Raw genomic sequence first — 26761 nt, forward strand, 5'->3', positions numbered from 1 at the left:
AGTGCTCATCAGCACTTAGCTTAATCGCCGCTAATCCAGACTTGTCAAAAAACTTATTTCAAGTCCGAGAAAGAATTTCATGTTTAGTTTGATTTAACTTGCCATAGAGCTGAAGTGTCGACTAACATAAACTTTGCTACAAATTTTATTTTACACCCAGCTTCGTTTCCATAAGTAGTTTGGCATTGTTATATATTTTGGCCTCTTGACAATACTACCAGAGTGTAACCGTGGGTTAATCACTTCCCCTGTCTCTCGCAAGTTCTCTCCCCTCGGCTGTATTTGAGCCGAGTTATGTCACCCATAGCCCTGAAGTTGGTGTGAAGGAAGGAAGGGCGACAGTGTAATCAATATCTGAGTTAGTGCTTCGTTACTCTACGCTATTGCTATGGTATTGTACTTGTGTAAGGAGGCGATGGTTAGCGCCATACAAAGCAAGAGGGCTGTGAATTATGTGCTAATTGGTTCAATATTGGTGTACATAAATACGATGGTTTAAAAACTAGTAACATATATATATATATATATATATATATATATATATATATATATATATATATATATATATATATATATATATATATATATATATATATATATATATATATATATATATATATGAATGTGTGTGTATGTATATATATGTATACTTGTATATATATATATATATATATATATATATATATATATATATATATATATATATATATATATATATATATGTGTGTGTGTATGTATGTATGTATATATGTGTATATTTGTATATATATATATATATATATATATATATATATATATATATATATATATATATATATAATAATAATAAATCTGTTTTTCAGGTATTGACAGTTTGTCTGAACATACCGTTTAGCTTCTAAAAATTCATTTCAATGTATCCATTTACCCACATCCCCAACAGTGCTCACCAACGGTCCCCATTGTGTGGCTGTATTAGCACAGCTTAGGTTAATCTGTGTGTTGGGTTTGTGTTGAGCAAGGTCCCAGCCGTGCAACACTAGACGGGGAAACAACAGATGGGTGCAGTGACTCGCTGCACATGTTTCCACTTCTCAGTCACACTTGTTGTGAGGTCTCTGTTCGGTGTAGTCATTTGTTAGGTCTCTTTTCAGTGGGATCTTTGATTAGGTCTCTGTACAATGTAGTCATTTGTTAGGCTTTTTGTTTAATTTTAATGTCTTCGTGAACTGGAGTTATAGGTTAGGTCGTGGAGTGGACTCAATCGTTAGGTCTTCGCTAAGACTTTTGTTAACTACAGCATAGTAGTTCGAAGGCATTTTGTGTGCGAACGTACAAGAGAAATAAATGTGATGACTGCTGTACTTTAAAAGTTTTTTTTACCATTTCCCTGATTGGATGTGATATGTTACAAGTGTTTTCCGGCTAGTAATCACATACAAACTGTGAACGTTCAAAACACATGGAGCTCTTATAATGGTACGATTTATTTCGGATTTTTTTTTCATACATTTTACTATAAAACAACACTGAAAAACAAATGAAAAGCCAGCTATCTTGAATGAGGGGTGGGGGGGGGGGTGAGAGAGTGTGGGGGATGGACATTTGGAAATATTTTGACCAAAAAACCGAACAATGGACTTAAAATTGTGTGCTTACTGGAAATGTTTTGATAGTATATACATTACTATGTATATATTACAGTATATTACAGTATATACATTACTATGTTCTTAACAATTCTTAAAGTATTATTGTCAACTTATCGACGGATCAGAGGGGGGGAAGGGGAAACGACTTGGAGGCTTAGCCAGCCCACACCCCGTGTTTTTTCCAAACTTTTTTCTTGGGTGGGGGTGTGGAAGGGGAAGGGGCGCTTGAAATTTTGACTGAAATTTTTTTCCGGGGAGGAGGCGGACACAGTTAAAGTTATATATTTCGTTCTGAGGGGGGGGGGGGGGGGGGTCGGTAGACAATTTTCGGGGAAGCTGGGTGGGGGGGGGGGGGGTCTGCGAACCCCCGAAGAGATGCCTGGAAAAAACTCTGCCCACACCAACTCACAGACATATACGTTAAATACATCTGCATTCCTAAACCCTACCCCAAAAATTATCAACAACTGTTTAACAAAATATTTTACATGCATCCGTCGTTCTATTAAACGTGAAGTGCATTATTACACCGGGGAGCAAATAACTTGATTTGGACATGTATTTTAATATTGACAGCGTTAGAATAGTTCTCAAACCTCAAGGTTTATTTCGGTTTATCTCAATGTTTATCTCAAGGTTTATCTCAAGGTTTATCTCATGGTTTATCTCAAGGTTTATCTCATGGTTTATCTCATGGTTTATCTCAAGGTTTATCTCTAGGTTTATCTCAGGGTTTATCTCAAGGTTTATCTCAGGGTTTATCTCTAGGTTTATCTGTAGGTTTATCTCTAGGTTTATCTGTAGGTTTATATGTAGGTTTATCTCTAGGTTTATCTGTAGCTTTTAGTTGATTCCAGTGTAGTGTACAGCTCACCACAGCATAAATCCCAAACAAAATACAGCTTAGCCGAGCCAAACCTCAATAGATGTCTTTCACATCTAAATGCCGATGAAAGCCTCATCACCTCTAGGAGTTGAAAGAATTAGATGGTGATGATTTTCGTTCTCTAACAAACTTACTCAAACTATCTAACGTATGGAACAGCTGAAATTGTGCCATGTTCTGTGTTTTTTTTTAATTATCTAACAAACTGTAGCCTTACTTGAGCCATTTCATTTTTGCAACAACTGAACTTATGCCGGGTGATGGCTTTTAATCTCTCATAAGCTAAGGCCATCTGACTTTACAACAAAGTCGGGATCTTGTGTAGAGTTTTAAACATCTCACATCCAGACAGGAAATAAAGGTTTATCTCTAGATCTACCTGCCTTCCTGCAATAGTTTCAAGTTTGTACAAAAAAAAACCACATCAATCTTCTCAAGGCTGATGAGGTTTAAAGTATCGACATCACAGATTGTGAAAACCTTCAGCAGTCTTGTAGCTAACGTTATATGTGCTGTGTGGGATGGTTTAGGTTCGTCTATAAATAGGACACGCCTTGAAGAATGACACTAATTATCAATGCGATAATATAGTTCTATAATATAAAACAGACTACTTTAATATTCTAGATATAGAGGTCGATTATACAACTCTAGCCTTATATAACTTTATAGCATTAAAGCTCAAAGAATAATAGCTTTACTATTCGACACATAGAGTTGCTCTCTTGCACTACATAGTTCACCTTTATAGCACGGGATAGCCTAGATTTATAAAACTAGACAGACTAGATTTAGTACACAAGACTGGGTGGGTCAATAACATAACACTTAGCCTATATGCTTTATAACTACTCTATGTAGACTAGCTACATTATTTGACACTTGCAGCTAGCTTTATAGAATAAACTATTATATTTAAACACTAGACAGACTAGGTTTAGTTTAAAGACATACTAGATTTATATCAGCAGACTGAATGGTGTTATAAGAGCGGTGACCTAGCTTTATAACATTTTACTAGCTTTATATCAATAGAATTTTACCAGCATTATATATATCAGCTTTATAGCAGACCATTTTCTAGATTTATATTGCTAGACTAGACAGACGGGCTGAACACCACATGAAACATTCAAGCTAACACATACTAGACTAGACAAGCTGAACACCACATGAGACATTAAAGCTAACACATACTAGAGAGACGGGCTGAACACCACATGAGACATTAAAGCTAACACATACTAGAGAGACGGGCTGAACACCACATGAGACATTAAAGCTAACACATACTAGAGAGACGGGCTGAACACCACATGAGACATTAAAGCTAACACATACTAGACTAGACAAGCTGAACACCACATGAGACATTAAAGCTAACACATACTAGAGAGACGGGCTGAACACCACATGAGACATTAAAGCTAACACATACTAGAGAGACGGTCTGAACACCACATGAGACATTAAAGCTAACACATCTAGACAGACGGGCTGAACACCACATGAGACATTAAAGCTAACACATACTAGAGAGACGGTCTGAACACCGCATGAGACATTAAAGCTAACACATACTAGAGAGACGGGCTGAACACCACATGAGACATTAAAGCTAACACATACTAGACAGACGGGCTGAACACCACATGAGACATTAAAGCTAACACATACTAGAGAGACGGGCTGAACACCACATGAGACATTAAAGCTAACACATACTAGAGAGACGGGCTGAACACCACATGAGACATTAAAGCTAACACATACTAGAGAGACGGGCTGAACACCACATGAGACATTAAAGCTAACACATACTAGAGAGACGGGCTGAACACCACATGAGACATTAAAGCTAACACATACTAGAGAGACGGGCTGAACACCACATGAGACATTAAAGCTAACACATACTAGACAGACGGGCTGAACACCACATGAGACATTAAAGCTAACACATACTAGACTAGACAAGCTGAACACCACATGAGACATTAAAGCTAACACATACTAGAGAGACGGGCTGAACACCATATGAGACATTAAAGCTAACACATACTAGAGAGACGGGCTGAACACCACATGAGACATTAAAGCTAACACATACTAGAGAGACGGGCTAAACACCACATGAGACATTAAAGCTAACACATACTAGAGAGACGGGCTGAACACCACATGAGACATTAAAGCTAACACATACTAGAGAGACGGGCTGAACACCACATGAGACATTAAAGCTAACACATACTAGACTAGACAAGCTGAACACCACATGAGACATTAAAGCTAACACATACTAGAGAGACGGGCTGAACACCACATGAGACATTAAAGCTAACACATACTAGAGAGACGGTCTGAACACCACATGAGACATTAAAGCTAACACATCTAGACAGACGGGCTGAACACCACATGAGACATTAAAGCTAACACATACTAGAGAGACGGTCTGAACACCGCATGAGACATTAAAGCTAACACATACTAGAGAGACGGGCTGAACACCACATGAGACATTAAAGCTAACACATACTAGACAGACGGGCTGAACACCACATGAGACATTAAAGCTAACACATACTAGACTAGACAAGCTGAACACCACATGAGACATTAAAGCTAACACATACTAGAGAGACGGGCTGAACACCATATGAGACATTAAAGCTAACACATACTAGAGAGACGGGCTGAACACCACATGAGACATTAAAGCTAACACATACTAGAGAGACGGGCTAAACACCACATGAAACATTAAAGCTAACACATACTAGAGAGACGGGCTGAACACCACATGAGACATTAAAGCTAACACATACTAGAGAGACGGGCTGAACACCACATGAGACATTAAAGCTAACACATACTAGACTAGAGAGACGGTCTGAACACCACATGAGACATTAAAGCTAACACATACTAGAGAGACGGTCTGAACACCACATGAGACATTAAAGCTAACACATACTAGAGAGACGGGCTGAACACCACATGAGACATTAAAGCTAACACATCTAGACAGACGGGCTGAACACCACATGAGACATTAAAGCTAACACATACTAGAGAGACGGGCTGAACACCACATGAGACATTAAAGCTAACACATACTAGACAGACCAGCTGAACACCACATGAGACATTAAAGCTAACACATACTAGAGAGACGGGCTGAACACCACATGAGACATTAAAGCTAACACATACTAGAGAGACGGGCTGAACACCACATGAGACATTAAAGCTAACACATACTAGACTAGAGAGACGGTCTGAACACCACATGAGACATTAAAGCTAACACATACTAGAGAGACGGGCTGAACACCACATGAGACATTAAAGCTAACACATACTAGACAGACAAGCTGAACACCACATGAGACATTAAAGCTAACACATACTAGAGAGACGGGCTGAACACCACATGAGACATTAAAGCTAACACATACTAGAGAGACGGGCTGAACACCACATGAGACATTAAAGCTAACACATACTAGACTAGAGAGACGGTCTGAACACCACATGAGACATTAAAGCTAACACATACTAGAGAGACGGTCTGAACACCACATGAGACATTAAAGCTAACACATACTAGAGAGACGGGCTGAACACCACATGAGACATTAAAGCTAACACATACTAGAGAGACGGGCTGAACACCACATGAGACATTAAAGCTAACACATACTAGAGAGACGGGCTGAACACCACATGAGACATTAAAGCTAACACATACTAGAGAGACGGGCTAAACACCACATGAGACATTAAAGCTAACACATACTAGACAGACGGGCTGAACACCACATGAGACATTAAAGCTAACACATACTAGAGAGACGGGCTAAACACCACATGAGACATTAAAGCTAACACATACTAGACAGACGGGCTGAACACCACATGAGACATTAAAGCTAACACATACTAGAGAGACGGGCTGAACACCAAAAGGGACATCAGAGCTTACACAAACACACATGTTGCCAGGGTCTCGCTAGCAAAACAAAGCATTTAAAACAACTGGGTGCGCCTAGCGGGAACAAAAACAATTGAACATTAAAGCTGCACTGAGAATCTACGCTCAAAAACGTTTATTTTTTTTTATCCACTAACTAGATTTATCCTGCATTTTTTTCATGAGATTTTTCAAACACTCGTCTTTTTTTCTGCTAGCGTGTTACTGCATTCTGTGGGGTCTTTAGTTAACTTACGTCATACCTCCTTAGTAGAAGTTGTAGAACATGCTCCACTTGCTGTAAAATATGCTCCACCCGTTATTTATACTTCTCCAATTGGGGATTTCAAGCATGTCCATTCACATCTAGATCTATTTGTTTTTCTAATGTCCAGTTATATCAAGTGTGTAAATGTGCAGCTCTATCAGGTGTATAAATGTGCAGCTCATCAGGTGTGTAAATGTGCAATTCTAGCTAGCTCAGTTTTATTAGTGTCTAAAGAACATCTCTAACCGAGGATTAAATTTGTTTAGAGGCTTTTGTCTTGTTTAGAGTGTTTTAGAGTTTTCAGATGGTTTACTGGGTTTAGAGAGTCTAGAGGGTTTTGAGTATTTGATGGTTTAGTTAGGGCAGGGGTCGGCAACCTGCGGCTCGCGAGCCGCATTCAGCTCTTTTGAAGTCAGGATGCGGCTCGCCAGTTCATTATAATTATATATTTTATTTTCATAACTCAGAAAAATATTATACTGTAAAAAACAACAAAATAAAAACTGAGAATAGGTGGAGTAGAGCGTATAAGAACAGCTGGCAGCTGCATGTACACAAGGCCTAGTCCCCACAACTCTGCTGTGGCCAGCCCCGTGGCAGTGGTTCCATGCTTTCCACTACCGAAGTGCACATTTTAATTTTTTTCTAGTATTTTGAATAGAAGGCCTATTTATTGGGTTTAGGGGGTTTAAGTTGTTTAGAGGGTTTAGGTGGTTTAGAGGGTTTAGATCGTTCAGAGGGTTTAGGTGGTTTAAGTTGTTTAGAGGGTTTAGGGGGTTTAGAGGGCTCAGCAGGTTTAGAGGGTTTAGATGGTTCAGAGGGTTTAGAGGGTTTAGAGAGTCTCCTGGTCCTGCTATGGCTGCCATATAATCCTTAAGGCGCCAAAAATCACTGACCTACATTCCCATTAGCGAGCCTCACTTCCTCTGTACCCAGATTACCGAGAGGATTATTTGAGTGATTAATCTTGATTATGTTATACAAAACCCTTTAAACCCTGATACGCTGGGAGATTAGAAAAGCTAAGGTGGGACGAACAAAGTTAGGAAAGTGGTGGGATAAAAACAATGAGCCGGGTAGTACCAGCCCCGTAGAGGGCAGATAACCATCCTTTACTGCTCCGTTTAATTGTGCCCTTCCGTAAGGTGATCTCAGTAATCTCGCTTTAAATACGTTTATTTTTATTTTAAAATCTCGACCACGATAAGAACTTTAGCAACACGTGTTTCCTGTTCTTTCATTAACCTCTAACCCTCACACCGAAAGTTGTGTTTAAATATATGACTTCACACACCTGTCAGTCTCCCTCCCGAGACCCTACCCCCCTCCCCGGGGCAGACAGCTGTGCAGAAGGATACAAGTTGGCCCTGTGAGCTCAACACAAAGATCAAGTAAAGTTTGTAAACACGTTCATGCCTTTTGGTGTTTGAAAGTCGGAAGTTGTTTTTAAGATTATGAAGGAAAAAAATCTGCCACATAACAACGTTTTCTATTTGTCGTTAAGTCGCGGTCTCCAGGAGAAAAAAAAACGAGTTATTTCCAAGGCTATTTTGGTCTAAATTCAATCTGTCTGACAACAAGTTAGTCTCATCTACTTCCTCTGTAATGTTGACACAAATATCTGCTCGTCTAACCCTAGTGTAGCAGCAGGCTAGAAGGTTAAAGAAAATGGGCGGTGTCGTCTTATGAGCTATGGTGGTGTTGTCCTTGAAACATTCAAACTTTTCTTTGGCTCTGTGGCTCTGTGTGGCTCTGTGTGGCTCTGTGTGGCTCTGTGTGGCTCTGTGTAGCTGTGTGGCTCTGTGTGGCTCTGTGTGGCTGTGTGGCTCTGTGTGGATCTGTGTGGCTCTGCGGCTCTGTGGCTCTGTGGCTCTGTGGCTCTGTGGCCCTGTGGCTCTAAGAGCCTGGCTGACCGGTTATTTCCGGCTAACTGGCTAAGAAGATACCGGTTTTATCCCTCATAAATGCTGCTTTAGTTCGACGTTTTCATCGGACTAGTAGTAATACTAGGCAAATATTTGACAATATCTAAAATAGAATTAATAAAAGTACTTAATATATATATTTTCGTCTATAATCACTATTAATTACTGACCACTCAATTATTTCACTATTGCTGACCACCCATTAACTTCACTATTGCTGACCCCTCGCCATTGTCTGTCACTACTGTCACTACTGTCATTGAGCAATATCCCCCCCCCCCCCATACCTATCCCCGTGCCCCCCATTCCCCCAGCCTTTACCCATGCAGGAATCAGTTCATTTAGCTCTAAAGAACTTTGATTTCCTCCATCATTCAAACACTCGGGCAGGAGGTTACAGATGCAAGAACCTGACAAGATTTCACCCCCCCCCCCCCCCCCAATCTAACATTTCCCCTCTCCTCCTAATCTGACATTTTGAAAAAAACACCTTTTGAAAGCCACGGTCATAGATCCTAAAATCATACGCTTAAAACAAGATGGTGGCAGTAGTCACGTGGTTTTAATAGGGTTATCTCAGTACAGGAGGGGAAGGGCTGATCGTGATCAGCATATGGTGTATCATGGGTTGTATCATGGGGTGTATCATGGGTTGTATCATGGGTTGTATTATATGGTGTATCATAGGATGTATCTTGGCTTTGTATTAAAGGATGTATCATGGTTGTATCATAAGGTGTATCTGATGGTGTATAATATGATGTATCATATGGTGTAGCATATGGTGTATCATATGGTGTATCATAGGATGTATCATGGGTTGTATCATATGGTGTATCATGGGTTGTATCATGGGTTGTATCATACGATGTATCATATGGTGAAGCATGGCTTGTATCATATGGAGTATCATGGGTTGTATCATAGGATGTATCCTGGGTTGTATCATAGGATTATCATAGGGTGTATCATATGGTGTATCATATGGTTATCATGGGTTGCATCATTGTGTGTATCATAGGGTTATCATTGGGTGTTTTGTAGAGTGTTTCATAGCTTATATGATAGCTTGTAACCTATGCCTATATAACAGTGTGTATCAAATGTGAGTATCACTTGTGATATTACTTTTTTACCGAAATTTGTGTGACGGTACGATATATCATTTGGTAGGTGGATAGCTAGCGATAGATCATTTGGTGGGTGGATAGCTTGTTATAGCTAGCGATAGATCATTTGGTGGGTGGATAGCTTATAGCTTATAGCTTATAGCTAGCAATAGTCGATAGTGTGTTCTAGTGTATGGCAAGAATATAAAGCTGGATGATATATTAAAATATCCAATGAAGCAGGGACGTAATTAAACTACACTATATTGAGCTTGGAACAGCTGGGGTAACGTTAAATGATACATAATATTCGTCGATAGATGACTGTTTGCATATTCTATTTGACTTTGACTTCATTTCGTACTTTGTTCACTAAGATAGCATAGTTTATATAGCTGTACTACAAATGTCTTATGGTTACAGATGAATTAGGGCTACATATGACTTAAGGCGACCGATGACTTAGGGCTACAGCTGAGTTAGGGCTACATGTGATTTACGTATGCAGATGAATTACAGCTACAGATGATTTAGGGCTACATGTGACTTAAGGCTACAGATGACTTAGGGCTACGTATGACTTAGGGCTACATGTGACTTAAGGCTACAGATGACTTAGGGCTACAGCTGAGTTAGGGCTACATGTGATTTACGTATGCAGATGAATTACAGCTACAGATGATTTAGGGCTACATGTGACTTAAGGCTACAGATAACTTAGGGCTACGTATGACTTAGGGCTACATGCGACTTAAGGCTACAGATGACTAAGGGCTACAGATATCCGGTTTGTAATTAATTAATTTTACTCACAATCTGCTTTCAACCCTAGGATATGTCTCTCGATTTGAGTGCCGGTAACCGGCTTATAGGTTTAAGTGCCGGTAACCGGCTCATATGTTTATGTGCCGGTAACCGGCTCATATGTTTATGTGCCGGTTACCGGCTCATATGTTTATGTGCCGGTAACCGGCTCATATGTTTATGTGCCGGTAACCGTCTCATAGGTTTGAGTGCCGGTATCCGGCTTATAGGTTTAAGTCCCTGCAAACGACTCATAGGTTTGAGTGCCGGTAACCGGCTCATATGTTTATGTGCCGGTAACCGGCTCATATGTTTATGTGCCGGTAACCGTCTCATAGGTTTGAGTGCCGGTAACCGGCTTATAGGTTTAAGTCCCTGCAACCGACTCATAGGTTTGAGTGCCGGTAACCGGCTCACAGGTTTGAGTGCCGGTAACCGGCTCATATGTTTATGTGCCGGTAACCGTCTCATAGGTTTGAGTGCCGGTAACCGGCTCATATGTTTATGTGCCGGTAACACTCTCATAGGTTTGAGTGCCGGTAACCGGCTCATGGTTTAAGTGACCGACATAAAACCGAGTCCACACCTCTGACTGCCTGAGTGCAATAAAGAGAATAGATGGGCGAGAGGCCCATACATCTCATTGACCCGGGGTCAAGTAGGGAGAAAACAAAAATAGCTTTCTTTGATTAGCCCTTGAAATTTGCATTCCCTGTTGTCTTCTCTAAATGTACAAAGCCACGCCTTGCTTGCCAACTCTGGGAAGCTTCAAGACGCTGGGGTCATTCTCATGCATGGCGAGTTTCTGGAGGTCGTGTATGGATTGGTCAGAGGCCTTGACCACGGGTCTGTTAGAGAAACAAACGTTGTTAGTTATATGTAGTCATGGCAACACGGGTAATTATAATAATCAGACATATTCCAATGTGGTATAATTAACGCGTGACAATTAGGAAATGAAAATGTGATGTCACACACGTACACAATTTTATAATCTAAAAAATGTGTGTACACACGAAACAAGGCTATTTAAATTTAAACAAAAATTGGCGTTATTTCTTTGTTATTAGTTGTTTGTCCACACTACCACCCTCATTGACAGCCCGGGGGTCAGGGTGTCGCGGGGATCTCTCGGAAACCACCAGTTGCACTATCGCAGGGCGCCCGGTGCTTCCCCTGGTTCGGTTTAGTCATCGAATGTGTCTCTATTGTACAGCGTCATCGAATGTGTCTCGATTGTACAGCGTCATCGAATGTGTCTCGATTGTACAGCGTCATCGAATGTGTCTCGATTTTACAGCGTCATCGAATGTGTCTCGATTGTACAGCGTCATCGAATGTGTCTCGATTGTACAGCGTCATCGAATGTGTCTCGATTGTACAGCGTCATCGAATGTGTCTCGATTGTACAGCGTCATCGAATGTGTCTCGATTGTACAGCGTCATCGAATGTGTCTCGATTGTACAGCGTCATCGAATGTGTCTCGATTGTACAGCGTCATCGAATGTGTCTCGATTGTACAGCGTCATCGAATGTGTCTCGATTGTACAGCGTCATCGAATGTGTCTCGATTGTACAGCGTCATCGAATGTGTCTCGATTGTACAGCGTCATCGAATGTGTCTCGATTGTACAGCGTCATCGAATGTGTCTCGATTGTACAGCGTCATCGAATGTGTCTCGATTGTACAGCGTCATCGAATGTGTCTCGATTGTACAGCGTCATCGAATGTGTCTCGATTGTACAGCGTCATCGAATGTGTCTCGATTGTACAGCGTCATCGAATGTGTCTCGATTGTACAGCGTCATCGAATGTGTCTCGATTGTACAGCGTCATCGAATGTGTCTCGATTGTACAGCGTCATCGAATGTGTCTCGATTGTACAGCGTCATCGAATGTGTCTCGATTGTACAGCGTCATCGAATGTGTCTCGATTGTACAGCGTCATCGAATGTGTCTCGATTGTACAGCGTCATCGAATGTGTCTCGATTGTACAGCGTCATCGAATGTGTCTCGATTGTACAGCGTCATCGAATGTGTCTCGATTGTACAGCGTCATCGAATGTGTCTCGATTGTACAGCGTCATCGAATGTGTCTCGATTGTACAGCGTCATCGAATGTGTCTCGATTGTACAGAATGTCGGCGATTCTTTTTATTGCAGGAACAATCTCAGAAATATTCTCAAGAAATTGCCAAAATGTTGTTGCAATTAATAAAAGATTAACACCCACACCAACATATATACTTTCATGTATTTATATATATATAAATACATATATATATATATATATATATATATATATATATATATATATATATATATATATATATATATCGATGAATTCTTGTACCTTCTTATAGCCAAGGAACCTTTGTATTCAAACAAGAGGAAGTACTTTGAAATGTGAAGTTTTAATCCAAGTGATAATCCAATGACACAACTTTAATCCATCTGTTGTCTCGTTTATCCCACAGATCAAGCGGACCACCTACCGTTTAGCCCGGGGGGCGGGGAGCCGTAGTGACCACCATGGAGCCGCCACCGTCCCTCCCCCAGTCTCTGGCCCCACACCTACCCCCGCTTGGCCCACCCCTCTCCTCCACGCTAATTGATCTCAACCAGCGGATCAACATGACCGGCACAAGTCTAGCTGAGGTAAACTCTACTCTCATTCATGTTTGTTGTCAGATATATGGGGTGTTTGTATGTTTGGTGTCTGGTACATGTGTTTGTATGTTTGGTGTCTGGTATATGTGGTTGTATGTTTTGTGTCTGATATATGGGGTGTTTGTATGTTTGTTGTAAGATACATGTGTTTGTATGTTTGGTGTCTGATACATGGGGTGTTTGTATGTTTGGTGTCAGATATATGTGTTTGTATGTTTGATTTCTGATATATGTGTTTGTATGTTTGATTTCTGATATATGTGTTTGTATGTTTGTTGTCAGATATATGGGATTTTAGTATGTTTGGTGTCTGATATATGTGTTTGTATGTTTGATTTCTGATACATGGGGTTTTCTATGTTTGTTTTCTGATACATTCAAAGAAATAAATAAAAAATGAACAACAACCAAACCAAAAAAAAAAAAAAAAACAAGTTAAATACAACGCTCTCAATTTTAAATTTCTCTCGAATCTCCGCTTAAAATTGAACCTTTTCTAGTTTAAGTTGCTGATCTTCTTGATGTTATTAAATTTAAAGTTCAAGGTCTGCTTTGTTGAAGATGAAATCAAATTGCTCTAAGGCTCAGCTCTGATCATAGCTAAGAACCAACGTTCTTTTATCCCTAGGATAATTGTAAGTAGGTTGATTTATGCCAGGATCATCAAAGAGTTATCTTCCCGAATGTTCTTTTCTTCACGTCATTTTACATTTCCTTGACTTTATTTTTCGTTTGTTTTTAATTCCTAAGAGCTTGTTTGCCTTAGAACTGCCACATTGTCAGATATTCAGATAAACTCTACTTCTTCTGTACTATAGACTGTTAGGTCGTTAAGGAAACGAAACATAGTCTATGTAGAATTGTTTGCAGGATACCGATCTAACCTTATGAAATAAAGGTTTGTATTAGTTCTGGTGAAGGCCTTTGACTGGTACTTCTGCAGTTTATAAGTTCAAACCTTCAGACAACAAGACATTCTATGTACATCAAATGTTTATGTTACCTTTGAACCTGTCTACCTGTCAACTTACCCTAGACTTGGGTGTCTGAAACAGCGCAAGTGGCTAAAACCCATTTGTCTGATTTAACCCGAGGTACATGAAATTTATGGCCAGCATCCATTTGATAATTTTCGTTATTGTGGCCCCCTGGTTCTAGAACAAAGACCGGCTGGCCTCTTATTATTGGCCAACTGGCCTCTTATTATTGGCCAACTGGCCTCTTAACAGAGGGCAAATAGTCTCTTAGAACTGGCCATCCCGCCTCGCAACAGAAGCTAAAATTCAAGCTACACAAAAGACAAAAAACACATGGTTAGAATTAGTCTTTCGCTTCTCCCCCTTTGTTAAACAGTTGTCGTTCCTAGCGAAAGGGTGGCCCTCCCCTGGGGATGGACGGCCAAGCTAATCCAACACCGTCCAATCGACCAGAGTCCGCTTCACACTCACCACATGAACGGCCAAAAATAAAACTCCAAAATACACGACCACCAAAAAATTAGACGGCTACGATATGTTTATTACTTGATCGATTATTGTTGTGTGTTTGTGTTTTTTTTTTTTTTGCTACTTTGTTCACGTGTTTGTAAAATGATATGCAAGGACACATGCTAGCGAAGGATAAATAACACATATAGGCAGGGGTTCTCCAAAATTGACGTTATACGTTTTTAACAATCTATAGCCCCACCTTGCCACTCCCTTCTCTTCGCCGAAAAAAGTAAAGTTGCCGTAATATCACGTTAATTACAGCCTTTATTGGCCAATACAAAATGTTAATTTTGTATTTTGAAACTAATTTTTATTTTTTATATACTTATATAATAAATATTAATTGTTAATTAATTATTTCGAAAAATGTGATCACTATTTACATAGATTTGTATAACCCATATAATATTAAAAACAACAGATAAAATGTCCACAGATAAATGCCTTTAAAAACAACAGATAAAATATGTCCACAGATAAATGCCTTTAAAAACAACAGATACAATATGTCCACAGATAAATGCCTTTAAAAACAACAGATAAAATGTCCACAGATAAATGCCTTTAAAAACAACAGATACAATATGTCCACAGATAAATGCCTTTAAAAACAACAGATACAATATGTCCACAGATAAATGCCTTTAAAAACAACAGATAAAATGTCCACAGATAAATGCCTTTAAAAACAACAGATAAAATGTCCACAGATAAATGCCTTTAAAAACAACAGATACAATATGTCCACAGATAAATGCCTTTAAAAACAACAGATACAATATGTCCACAGATAAATGCCTTTAAAAACAACAGATAAAATGTCCACAGATAAATGCCTTTAAAAACAACAGATACAATATGTCCACAGATAAATGCCTTTAAAAACAACAGATACAATATGTCCACAGATAAATGCCTTTAAAAACAACAGATAAAATATGTCCACAGATAAATGCCTTTAGAAACAACAGATAAAATATGTCCACAGATAAATGCCTTTAAAAACAACAGATACAATATGTCCACAGATAAATGCCTTTAAAAACAACAGATAAAATGTCCACAGATAAATGCCTTTAAAAACAACAGATACAATATGTCCACAGATAAATGCCTTTAAAAACAACAGATAAAATATGTCCACAGATAAATGCCTTTAAAAACAACAGATAAAATATGTCCACAGATAAATGCCTTTAAAAACAACAGATAAAATATGTCCACAGATAAATGCCTTTAAAAACAAGAGATAAAATGTCCACAGATAAACGCCTTTAAAAACAACAGATACAATATGTCCACAGATAAATGCCTTTAAAAACAACAGATACAATATGTCCACAGATAAATGCCTTTAAAAACAACAGATAAAATATGTTCACAGATAAATGCCTTTTAAAACAACAGATAAAATATGTCCTCAGATAAATGCCTTTAAAAACAACAGATAAAATATGTCCACAGATAAATGCCTTTAAAAACAACAGATAAAATATGTCCACAGATAAATGCCTTTAAAAACAACATATAAAATATGTCCACAGATAAATGCCTTTAAAAACAAGAGATAAAATGTCCACAGATAAATGCCTTTAAAAACAACAGATACAATATGTCCACAGATAAATGCCTTTAAAAACAACAGATACAATATGTCCACAGATAAATGCCTTTAAAAACAACAGATAAAATATGTCCACAGATAAATGCCTTTAAAAACAACAGATAAAATATGTCCACAGATAAATGCCTTTAAAAACAACAGATAAAATATGTCCACAGATAAATGCCTTTAGAAACAACAGATAAAATATGTCCACAGATAAATGCCTTTAAAAACAACAGATACAATATGTCCACAGATAAATGCCTTTAAAAACAACAGATAAAATGTCCACAGATAAATGCCTTTAAAAACAACAGATACAATATGTCCACAGATAAATGCCTTTAAAAACAACAGATACAATATGTCCACAGATAAATGCCTTTAAAAACAACAGATAAAATATGTCCACAGATAAATGCCTTTAAAAACAACAGATAAAATATGTCCACAGATAAATGCCTTTAAAAACAACAGATAAAATATGTCCACAGATAAATGCCTTTAAAAACAACAGATAAAATATGTTCACAGATAAATGCCTTTAAAAACAACAGATAAAATATGTCCACAGATAAATGCCTTTAAAAACAACAGATAAAATATGTTCACAGATAAATGCCTTTTAAAACAACAGATAAAATATGTCCTCAGATAAATGCCTTTAAAAACAACAGATAAAATATGTCCACAGATAAATGCCTTTAAAAACAACAGATAAAATATGTCCACAGATAAATGCCTTTAAAAACAACAGATAAAATATGTCCTCAGATAAATGCCTTTAAAAACAACAGATAAAATATGTCCACAGATAAATGCCTTTAAAAACAACAGATAAAATATGTCCACAGATAAATGCCTTTAAAAACAACATATAAAATATGTCCACAGATAAATGCCTTTAAAAACAAGAGATAAAATATGTCCACAGATAAATGCCTTTAAAAACAAGAGATAAAATATGTCCACAGATAAATGCCTTTAAAAACAAGAGATAAAATATGTCCACAGATAAATGCCTTTAAAAACAACAGATAAAATATGTCCACAGATAAATGCCTTTAAAAACAACAGATAAAATATGTCCACAGATAAATGCCTTTAAAAACAACAGATAAAATATGTCCACAGATAAATGCCTTTAAAAACAACAGATAAAATATGTTCACAGATAAATGCCTTTAAAAACAAGATAAAATATGTCCTCAGATAAATGCCTTTAAAAACAACAGATAAAATATGTCCACAGATAAATGCCTTTAAAAACAACAGATAAAATATGTTCACAGATAAATGCCTTTAAAAACAACAGATAAAATATGTCCACAGATAAATGCCTTTAAAAACAACAGATAAAATATGTCCACAGATAAATGCCTTTAAAAACAACAGATAAAATATGCCCACAGATAAATGCCTTTAAAAACAAGAGATAAAATAGGTACACAGATCTATGCGAGCACTAAACACTTGTATAAAGCTATAGCCTATAGCGCCTTAGCTTTTAGATTACAATATGTGTTGTCCGATTTTGTTAGAGAATTTTTTTAAAAAATTAGTTACACTAACATTAATGTAAGATAATAGCTGAATTACTCTTGCTTGAAACCGTCAGGTTGCCGAATGAACAAATGATATTTAACTGTATCGAATGATTCGATGAAGTTCTACAACTCTTTCATTGCAGACCCTGTTGGTGTTGAGTAGTATGTACATTTCTCTGGTCCAGCCCAACCACGGCCCGACTAAGGTCAACCTCCACGCCATCTTCCCAGGTACAGAACGATCCTACGGCAGTAAATTTAATGTCACATTCCGGATACACATGGAGCATTGGCCTAACAACCAGTAAGTCAGTCACATCGTCAGTTGGTGTGTTAGTGACATTGTCAGTTGGTGTGTCAGTGACAACATGAGTTGGTGTGTCAGTGACATTGTCAGTTGGTGTGTCAGTGACATTGTAAGTTGGTGTGTCAGTGACAACATGAGTTGGTGTGTCAGTGACAACATGAGTTGGTGTGTCAGTGACAACATGAGTTGGTGTGTCAGTGACATTGTCAGTTGGTGTGTCAGTAACATCGTCAGTTGGTGTGTCAGTGACATCGTACATTGGTGTGTCAGTGACATCGTACATTGGTGTGTCAGTGACATCGTACATTGGTGTGTCAGTGACATCGTACATTGGTGTGTCAGTGACATCATAAGTTGGTGTGTCAGTAACATCGTAAGTTGGTGTGTCAGTGACATTGTAAGTTGGTGTGTCAGTGACATCGTAAGTTGGTGTGTCAGTAACATCGTACATTGGTGTGTCAGTGACATTGTCAGTTGGTGTGTCAGTGACATCGTAAGTTGGTGTGTCAGTGACATCGTACATTGGTGTGTCAGTGACATCGTACATTGGTGTGTCAGTGACATTGTAAGATGGTGTGTCAGAGACATCATCAGATGCAGACAGATGTCATAGCTCATAGGTTAAAAAAAAAAAAAAAAATATATATATATATATATATATATATATATATATATATATATATATATATATATATATATATATATATATATATATATATATATATATATATATACATGTGTGTGCGTATGTAATAAAGTCTATAAAGTTAACCTACTTGTTGTGTGCTTGTTTCCAGAACAATGTTGAATGTATTTAACCTGAGTGTGAGTGAACACAACTCAGGCACATACCCACCCAGGGAGATTCTCAACATGCTGTGTACGAAACTTTTCCCAAAGAACACCATCGCAGTTTACTTTGTAAACAATCACTACACCCTCAGCTCGTATAGATCTGATACAGGTGGGTACGTAGGCTATGATCTCATAGATGGGATGACGTAGGCTTGATGATCTCATAGAAGGGTGACGTAGGCTTGATGATCTCATGGGGTGACGTAGGCTATGATCTCATAGTTGGGATGACGTAGGCTTGCTGATCTCATAGCAGGGATGACGTAGGCTTGCCTATCTCATACAGGGGGGGGGACTCTGATACAGGGGATATTTGACATGTGGCTTTGATTCTAAATAAAGATTACTAAAAGTGTGTTGTCAGTGAGTATTTGTTTTAATTCATTGTTTTATACTTTTCCCAGTGCACTACCTCCCGAAGATTATCGAATCTTTAGGAATTCCCATCATTTCTTACGACACACAGTTTTCATTAAGCAATCGGGTAAGTAGATTGTTTTGTCTGCGTACTACTGCTGTCTTGAGCTGTCAATATACACCATAGCTTCTTAAATAATATTTTTAATTATTTATTTCCATTATTACTTCCTCGTATACAGATTATAGAGGAATTATTGTTATCGTGCAAAAAATCGAAATCAAGATTTTCACAAATCTCGACGTTTTACACTTCTATGAGTCGGGAAAACTTAGTTTTGAAATTTTGTTCGTATGTCTATATGTCTGTGTGTGGGTGTGTCTGTCTGTAAACACGATAACTTGAGTTCCGTATGAGTTATGTTAACGAAATTATTTATTATGTATATCAAATTTGTAGTTCCCTATCAACTTTTGAGCGAAATCCGGTAACCGGAAGTGGTTCTTACTCTATTTCCGGTTTCTGAAAAGCCAATAACATGAGTGTTATTTAGAGTATGTGGACGAAATTTCATCTATAAGTATTTCATTGTATGCGCTTTTCAAATTTTGGATAATTTTCCGGTAGTCGAAATTGTTATTTTACCTTATTTTTGTGGTAATGCGCTCACTTGAGTACGATTCAGTAAAGAAGAGGAAATCTCCGATGATTTAGAGTTAAAATGTTTCTCGGCTTATGTGGGTAGCAAAATTACGCAGACGCCTTTGTTTTTCTCTGTAACACGAGTCAGGTACTCAGCTGGGTGGGTTAAAGCCCGGGATGTGAACTCGAGACTATCGGGCTAGCAGTCCTGTGCTCTACCACCCTACCACGCCATCACCATGAAATAGTTAATTTTTCCCCACCGAATACTTGAACTTCCAATTTACCTAAAGCAAGTGTGTAGCAACCAGGACGTATTTAGAACAACATGAACATTACGGCTGATCAATGTAACTCTCGGTTCAATACAGTCAATAAACGTTTACCAGACCAGAAACTTTGCTATCGACACAATCGCCAACATTAGGTAGACGCATGACAGCTGTGGGTTAAATATCAATCCAACTTCAGTGTGAAACAACGGGCGACCCCATTGGATTTGTTCTATAGAAGAACGCGCTCGACTTGAAAAAACAAATAGACCAGCTGTAGTTGATGGAGGAGGGGGGGGGGGGCAGCAACACACAGTTGACTCATAGCTTTATACACTGACGAATCGTGGTCGGTAGGTAGTGCTTACAACTGCTAACCCAAAAGTCACGAATTCGGATCTCTTGCTCAAATCTCTAAGACGTCCTCAAGTCCACCCATATACGATGAGAATCTGATTCGTGTTAGGGAAACAAAAGCGGATGGGCAAAGTGTTGACCACACTGACCACTGTATGTCGAGGTCATTGAAACACAATTTGGTGTACTTTAATCTTTAGCTGAAAAACACATTATAGTTTACCTTGTTCATTTAAATCATTTTAGTGTAGGTCGTTCATTTTTTCTAAACAAACACTAGTGAGAGATGTAGATGCAATATGCAAGATGTCGGAGAGGTAGATGCAATATGCAAGATGTCGGAGAGGTAGATGCAATATGCAACATGTCGGAGGGGTATAAGAAATATGCAACATGTCGTGCTCGTCCATGCAAACCAATACATAATTTATTTTGTTATAATTAAACTAAGGTATTCATTTTAACAGCGTGTATATAACCAGAGTATAAATGGAGCTAACAAAAAAATGTAAACCTAATTAGCTAATAAAGGTTTTTTTTTTAATTTTTCCGTTCATTTTGACAGTTTGTACGTCAAAGTTTTTGTAATTAAATAATTGGATGCGCGGCTTATTATGTTGACCGATATGTGTTTGATGACGGCCTTTGAGTGCTACTTGCCCAGTCCTTGAGCTGATGCCTTAAGCCGGCCTGATATGTTTACACCCAGCTCGTATAGCAGGGCCGTTAACTCTCAAATAAATGGTTCTTTTGAAATGTAAAGCCCAGTTAGACGAGATACATAAGAGAAAAAAAATGGTTTTGTTTTGTCTAATATTTAGCTGGCTGCAATTTGCGTTTGAATTTATGGTAGTGTTTTTGTTAATTAAATTATAAAGTGGTTGTTTGCTGTTGTTTTTTTTTTTTTGGTACAAGTTGAAAATAAACGTATGTGGGAAAAGTCAATGTTAAAAAGTAAAGTTCCCCTTTTGAACCTGACGGTCTATGGGGCAAGTGAAGTAGAGTTCATGTTTCAGTGAACTCGGCATATGAAGCCCGGGGACAAACTTTCGATTTGCACCCCCCCCCCTTAAACTTTCGATTTGCACCCCCCCCCCCCCTCGAACGTTTTATTTGCACCCCCCACCTCAATCTTTCAATTTGTTTTTCCAACCCATTTTGGCGCCCCCCCCCTAATGTCGGCGCCCGGGGGCCTATGTCCGTCCCCCCCCCTCCCCCCTCGCTACGCCTCTGATATGAAGGGATTGTGTGGTCAGCACGATGCCCAGCCACTTTTCCTTTCGCTAACGTGAGTTAAGTACCCAACAATGCTGGGTGGACTCAGGGAGGGTCTACTGACTTGAACCCGGATTCAGGTATCGATGTTCTTTGATGTATTTTTTAAAAATAAAGTAGGCTATATGGTAAAGTAAAGAGGACGCATTAGATGGCACGATCATACTTTAATCTGTCAATATTGTGGATCGTGTATCTCATCATCTACTGGCAACTTTCATTGTTTACTTGCCAGCGTTTTGCCTAGATAGACAACACAATAATACACACAAATATTGGTTTTGTAACTTGATCTCTTTCACACTATCGACAAGACCTTGTGCTGAGTTTAACCGTCTCAACTTTCTCTAAGCCTGACTCCGTCGTGCTGACCTTTAACCCAATCATCCACCATCTACTACAACATCCACCACATCCAACCACCCACTATCTACTACAACATCTACCACACCCAACCAACCACCAGTCAACCACCCACCATCTACTACAACATCCACCACACCCAACCACCCACCATCTACTACAACATCCACTACACCCAACCAACCACCAGCCAACCAACTACCATCTACTACAACATCCACTACACCCAACTAACCACCAGCCAACCAACTACCATCTACTACAACATCCACTACACCCAACTAACCACCAGCCAACCAACTACCATCTACTACAACATCCACCACACCCAACCAACCACCACCCACCATCTACTACAACATCCACTACACCCAACCAACCACCAGCCAACCAACTACCATCTACTACAACATCCACCACACCCAACCAACCACCACCCACCATCTACTACAACATCCACCACACCCAACCAACCACCACCCACCATCTACTACAACATCCACCACACCCAACCAACCACCACCCACCATCTACTACAACATCCACCACACCCAACCAACCACCACCCACCATCTACTACAACATCCACCACACCCAACCAACCACCACCCACCATCTACTACAACATCCACCACACCCAACCAACCACCACCCACCATCTACTACAACATCCACCACACCCAACCACCCACCATCTACTACATCACACATAGCTCCCCCACTCCCACAAGACCGTGTGCTGAGTTTACCCGTCTCAACTTTCTCTAAGCCTGACTTCATCGTGCTGACCTTTACCCCGGCGGTCCAGGAGACTCCACAGACACAAAGACTATTAAAACCCTAATCCGTTTACCGACATCAGAGAGGCTTGATTAGAGCTTTAGCCACATCTCCATTACTAACGAGGTTAGGCGAGAATGTTGTTGTTTGGGGCTTTCTTAGTGTTCAGTAGTTGCTGGCTGTCTAAGCTAGAACAAAAATTGGGATCGGACTTTTGAAACGATAGGTGCGAATCAAATATTAATAGACATACAGGTTTTACAATCAATGTTTACAAATTATTTCGGCTTAATAAAAAAAAATAAAGTTTGAAAATAAATAGCATGATCTAGTTGTGCAACTAAGGAAACATAACTCGTGTTTTCATTTTGATTCACGAACGATAACTTGCAGATGTTGGTAAAAACTAAGAAATAGAATGTGTAATTTTTTTTTTCTTTACCCGCACGTATCCAGCGGCGCTATTTTGTTAGGCTGCCAAGCCTTAAAATGTGTGTTAACTTTTTAATTTTGAGAAGACTTTTTAATATGTTTATAAACTACGACACAGAAGACAGAATAATTAAAAAAAACGTTGAGACAAATTTATTTGGTTATTGGTATGCGTATGGTTATGTTATACTTTGGTTTATCAACAACGGGATTGAACAATGAGTTCAGCCTGTTGTTCTACTACTGGAGTGATTTCCCTTAGGTTTCGCTATGTGCCAGTCCAGCCAATAGGCAGAAGAATGCATCGTGGATCGTTTCATTAAGGTTTGTTTCAAACTTTCCCGAATGTTGTGACGTGTTGAGGAGAATATCTCGACAAATAAAAGATGCCATTATTGATTTAATATCCACCAAACACGAGGTATGAAATCAGACAAATGGTAAGATAGGCAGACAACAAGCAGACGACAAACAGACGACAGGCAGACGTCTTGCTCACAAGATTCACTGTAGGCTGGCACCGTTGTATTAGCAGGGATAGGGTAGGTCATGTTACATGAAGGGATAGGGTAGGTCACATTACAGGAAGGGATTGGGTAGGTCACATTATAGGAAGGGATTGGGTAGGTCACATTATAGGAAGGGATTGGGTAGGTCACATTATAGGAAGGGATTGGGTAGGTCACATTACAGGAAGGGATTGGGTAGGTCACATTACAGAAGGGATTGGGTAGGTCACATTACAGGAAGGGATTGGGTAGGTCACATTATAGGAAGGGATTGGGTAGGTCACATTATAGGAAGGGATTGGGTAGGTCACATTACAGGAAGGGATTGGGTAGGTCACATTACAGGAAGGGATTGGGTAGGTCACATTACAGGAAGGGATTGGGTAGGTCACATTATAGGAAGGGATTGGGTAGGTCACATTACAGGAAGGGATTGGGTAGGTCACATTATAGGAAGGGATTGGGTAGGTCACATTACAGGAAGGGATTGGGTAGGTCACATTATAGGAAGGGATTGGGTAGGTCATGTTACATGAAGGGATAGGGTAGGTCACATTACAGGAAGGGATTGGGTAGGTCACATTACAGGAAGGGATTGGGTAGGTCACATTACAGGAAGGGATTGGGTAGGTCACATTACAGGAAGGGATTGGGTAGGTCACATTATAGGAAGGGATTGGGTAGGTTACATTACAGGAAGGGATTGGGTAGGTCACATTACAGAAGGGATTGGATAGGTCACATTACAGGAAGGGATTGGGTAGGTCACATTACAGAAGGGATTGGGTAGGTCACATTACAGAAGGGATTGGGTAGGTCACATTACAGGAAGGGATTGGGTAGGTCACATTACAGGAAGGGATTGGGTAGGTCACATTACAGGAAGGGATTGGGTAGGTCACATTATAGGAAGGGATTGGGTAGGTCACATTACAGGAAGGGATTGGGTAGGTCACATTATAGGAAGGGATTGGGTAGGTCATGTTACATGAAGGGATAGGGTAGGTCACATTACAGGAAGGGATTGGGTAGGTCACATTACAGGAAGGGATTGGGTAGGTCACATTACAGGAAGGGATTGGGTAGGTCACATTACAGGAAGGGATTGGGTAGGTCACATTATAGGAAGGGATTGGGTAGGTTACATTACAGGAAGGGATTGGGTAGGTCACATTACAGAAGGGATTGGGTAGGTCACATTACAGGAAGGGATTGGGTAGGTCACATTACAGAAGGGATTGGGTAGGTCACATTACAGAAGGGATTGGGTAGGTCACATTACAGGAAGGGATTGGGTAGGTCACATTACAGAAGGGATTGGGTAGGTCACATTACAGAAGGGATTGGGTAGGTCACATTACAGGAAGGGATTGGGTAGGTTACATTACAGGAAGGGATTGGGTAGGTCACATTACAGAAGGGATTGGGTAGGTCACATTACAGGAAGGGATTGGGTAGGTCACATTACAGAAGGGATTGGGTAGGTCACATTACAGAAGGGATTGGGTAGGTCACATTACAGGAAGGGATTGGGTAGGTCACATTACAGAAGGGATTGGGTAGGTCACATTACAGGAAGGGATTGGGTAGGTTACATTACAGAAGGGATTGGGTAGGTTACATTACAGAAGGGATTGGGTAGGTCACATTACAGAAGGGATTGGGTAGGTGACATTACAGGAAGGGATTGGGTAGGTCACATTACAGAAGGGATTGGGTAGGTCACATTACAGAAGGGATTGGGTAGGTCACATTACAGAAGGGATTGGGTAGGTCACATTACAGGAAGGGATTGGGTAGGTTACATTACAGAAGGGATTGGGTAGGTCATGTTACAGAAGGGATTGGGTAGGTCATGTTACATGAAGGGATAGGGTAGGTCACATTACAGGAAGGGATTGGGTAGGTCACATTACAGGAAGGGATTGGGTAGGTCACATTATAGGAAGGGATTGGGTAGGTCACATTACAGGAAGGGATTGGGTAGGTTACATTATAGGAAGGGATTGGGTAGGTCACATTACAGGAAGGGATTGGGTAGGTCACATTATAGGAAGGGATTGGGTAGGTCACATTACAGGAAGGGATTGGGTAGGTCACATTACAGGAAGGGATTGGGTAGGTTACATTACAGGAAGGGATTGGGTAGGTCACATTACAGAAGGGATTGGGTAGGTCACATTACAGGAAGGGATTGGGTAGGTCACATTACAGAAGGGATTGGGTAGGTCACATTACAGAAGGGATTGGGTAGGTCACATTACAGGAAGGGATTGGGTAGGTCACATTACAGAAGGGATTGGGTAGGTCACATTACAGGAAGGGATTGGGTAGGTTACATTACAGAAGGGATTGGGTAGGTTACATTACAGAAGGGATTGGGTAGGTCACATTACAGAAGGGATTGGGTAGGTGACATTACAGGAAGGGATTGGGTAGGTCACATTACAGAAGGGATTGGGTAGGTCACATTACAGAAGGGATTGGGTAGGTCACATTACAGAAGGGATTGGGTAGGTCACATTACAGGAAGGGATTGGGTAGGTTACATTACAGAAGGGATTGGGTAGGTTACATTACAGAAGGGATTGGGTAGGTCACATTACAGAAGGGATTGGGTAGGTCACATTACAGGAAGGGATTGGGTAGGTCACATTACAGAAGGGATTGGGTAGGTCACATTACAGGAAGGG

The 26761-nt window shown here is 39.6% G+C and overlaps 1 protein-coding gene across 1 annotated transcript in view; it reads left to right on the forward strand.

Moving 5' to 3' along the window:
* The first annotated feature begins 1208 nt into the window (after positions 1 to 1208).
* LOC131943525 (uncharacterized) overlaps positions 1209 to 26761 on the forward strand; it is a 53692-nt gene continuing 28139 nt past the window's right edge. The window contains exons 1-5 of the mRNA XM_059303700.1: positions 1209 to 1458; positions 13083 to 13263; positions 18062 to 18222; positions 19023 to 19189; positions 19485 to 19564. Of these exons, the coding sequence (XP_059159683.1) occupies positions 13138 to 13263; positions 18062 to 18222; positions 19023 to 19189; positions 19485 to 19564 (534 nt within the window). The 5' untranslated portion in view covers positions 1209 to 1458; positions 13083 to 13137. The remainder of the gene's footprint in view (positions 1459 to 13082; positions 13264 to 18061; positions 18223 to 19022; positions 19190 to 19484; positions 19565 to 26761) is intronic.

This window comes from Physella acuta, unplaced genomic scaffold (assembly GCF_028476545.2).
Source record: "Physella acuta isolate Inbredline_101_S28 unplaced genomic scaffold, ASM2847654v3 ptg000458l, whole genome shotgun sequence".
Taxonomy (NCBI): Eukaryota; Metazoa; Mollusca; class Gastropoda; family Physidae; genus Physella; species Physella acuta.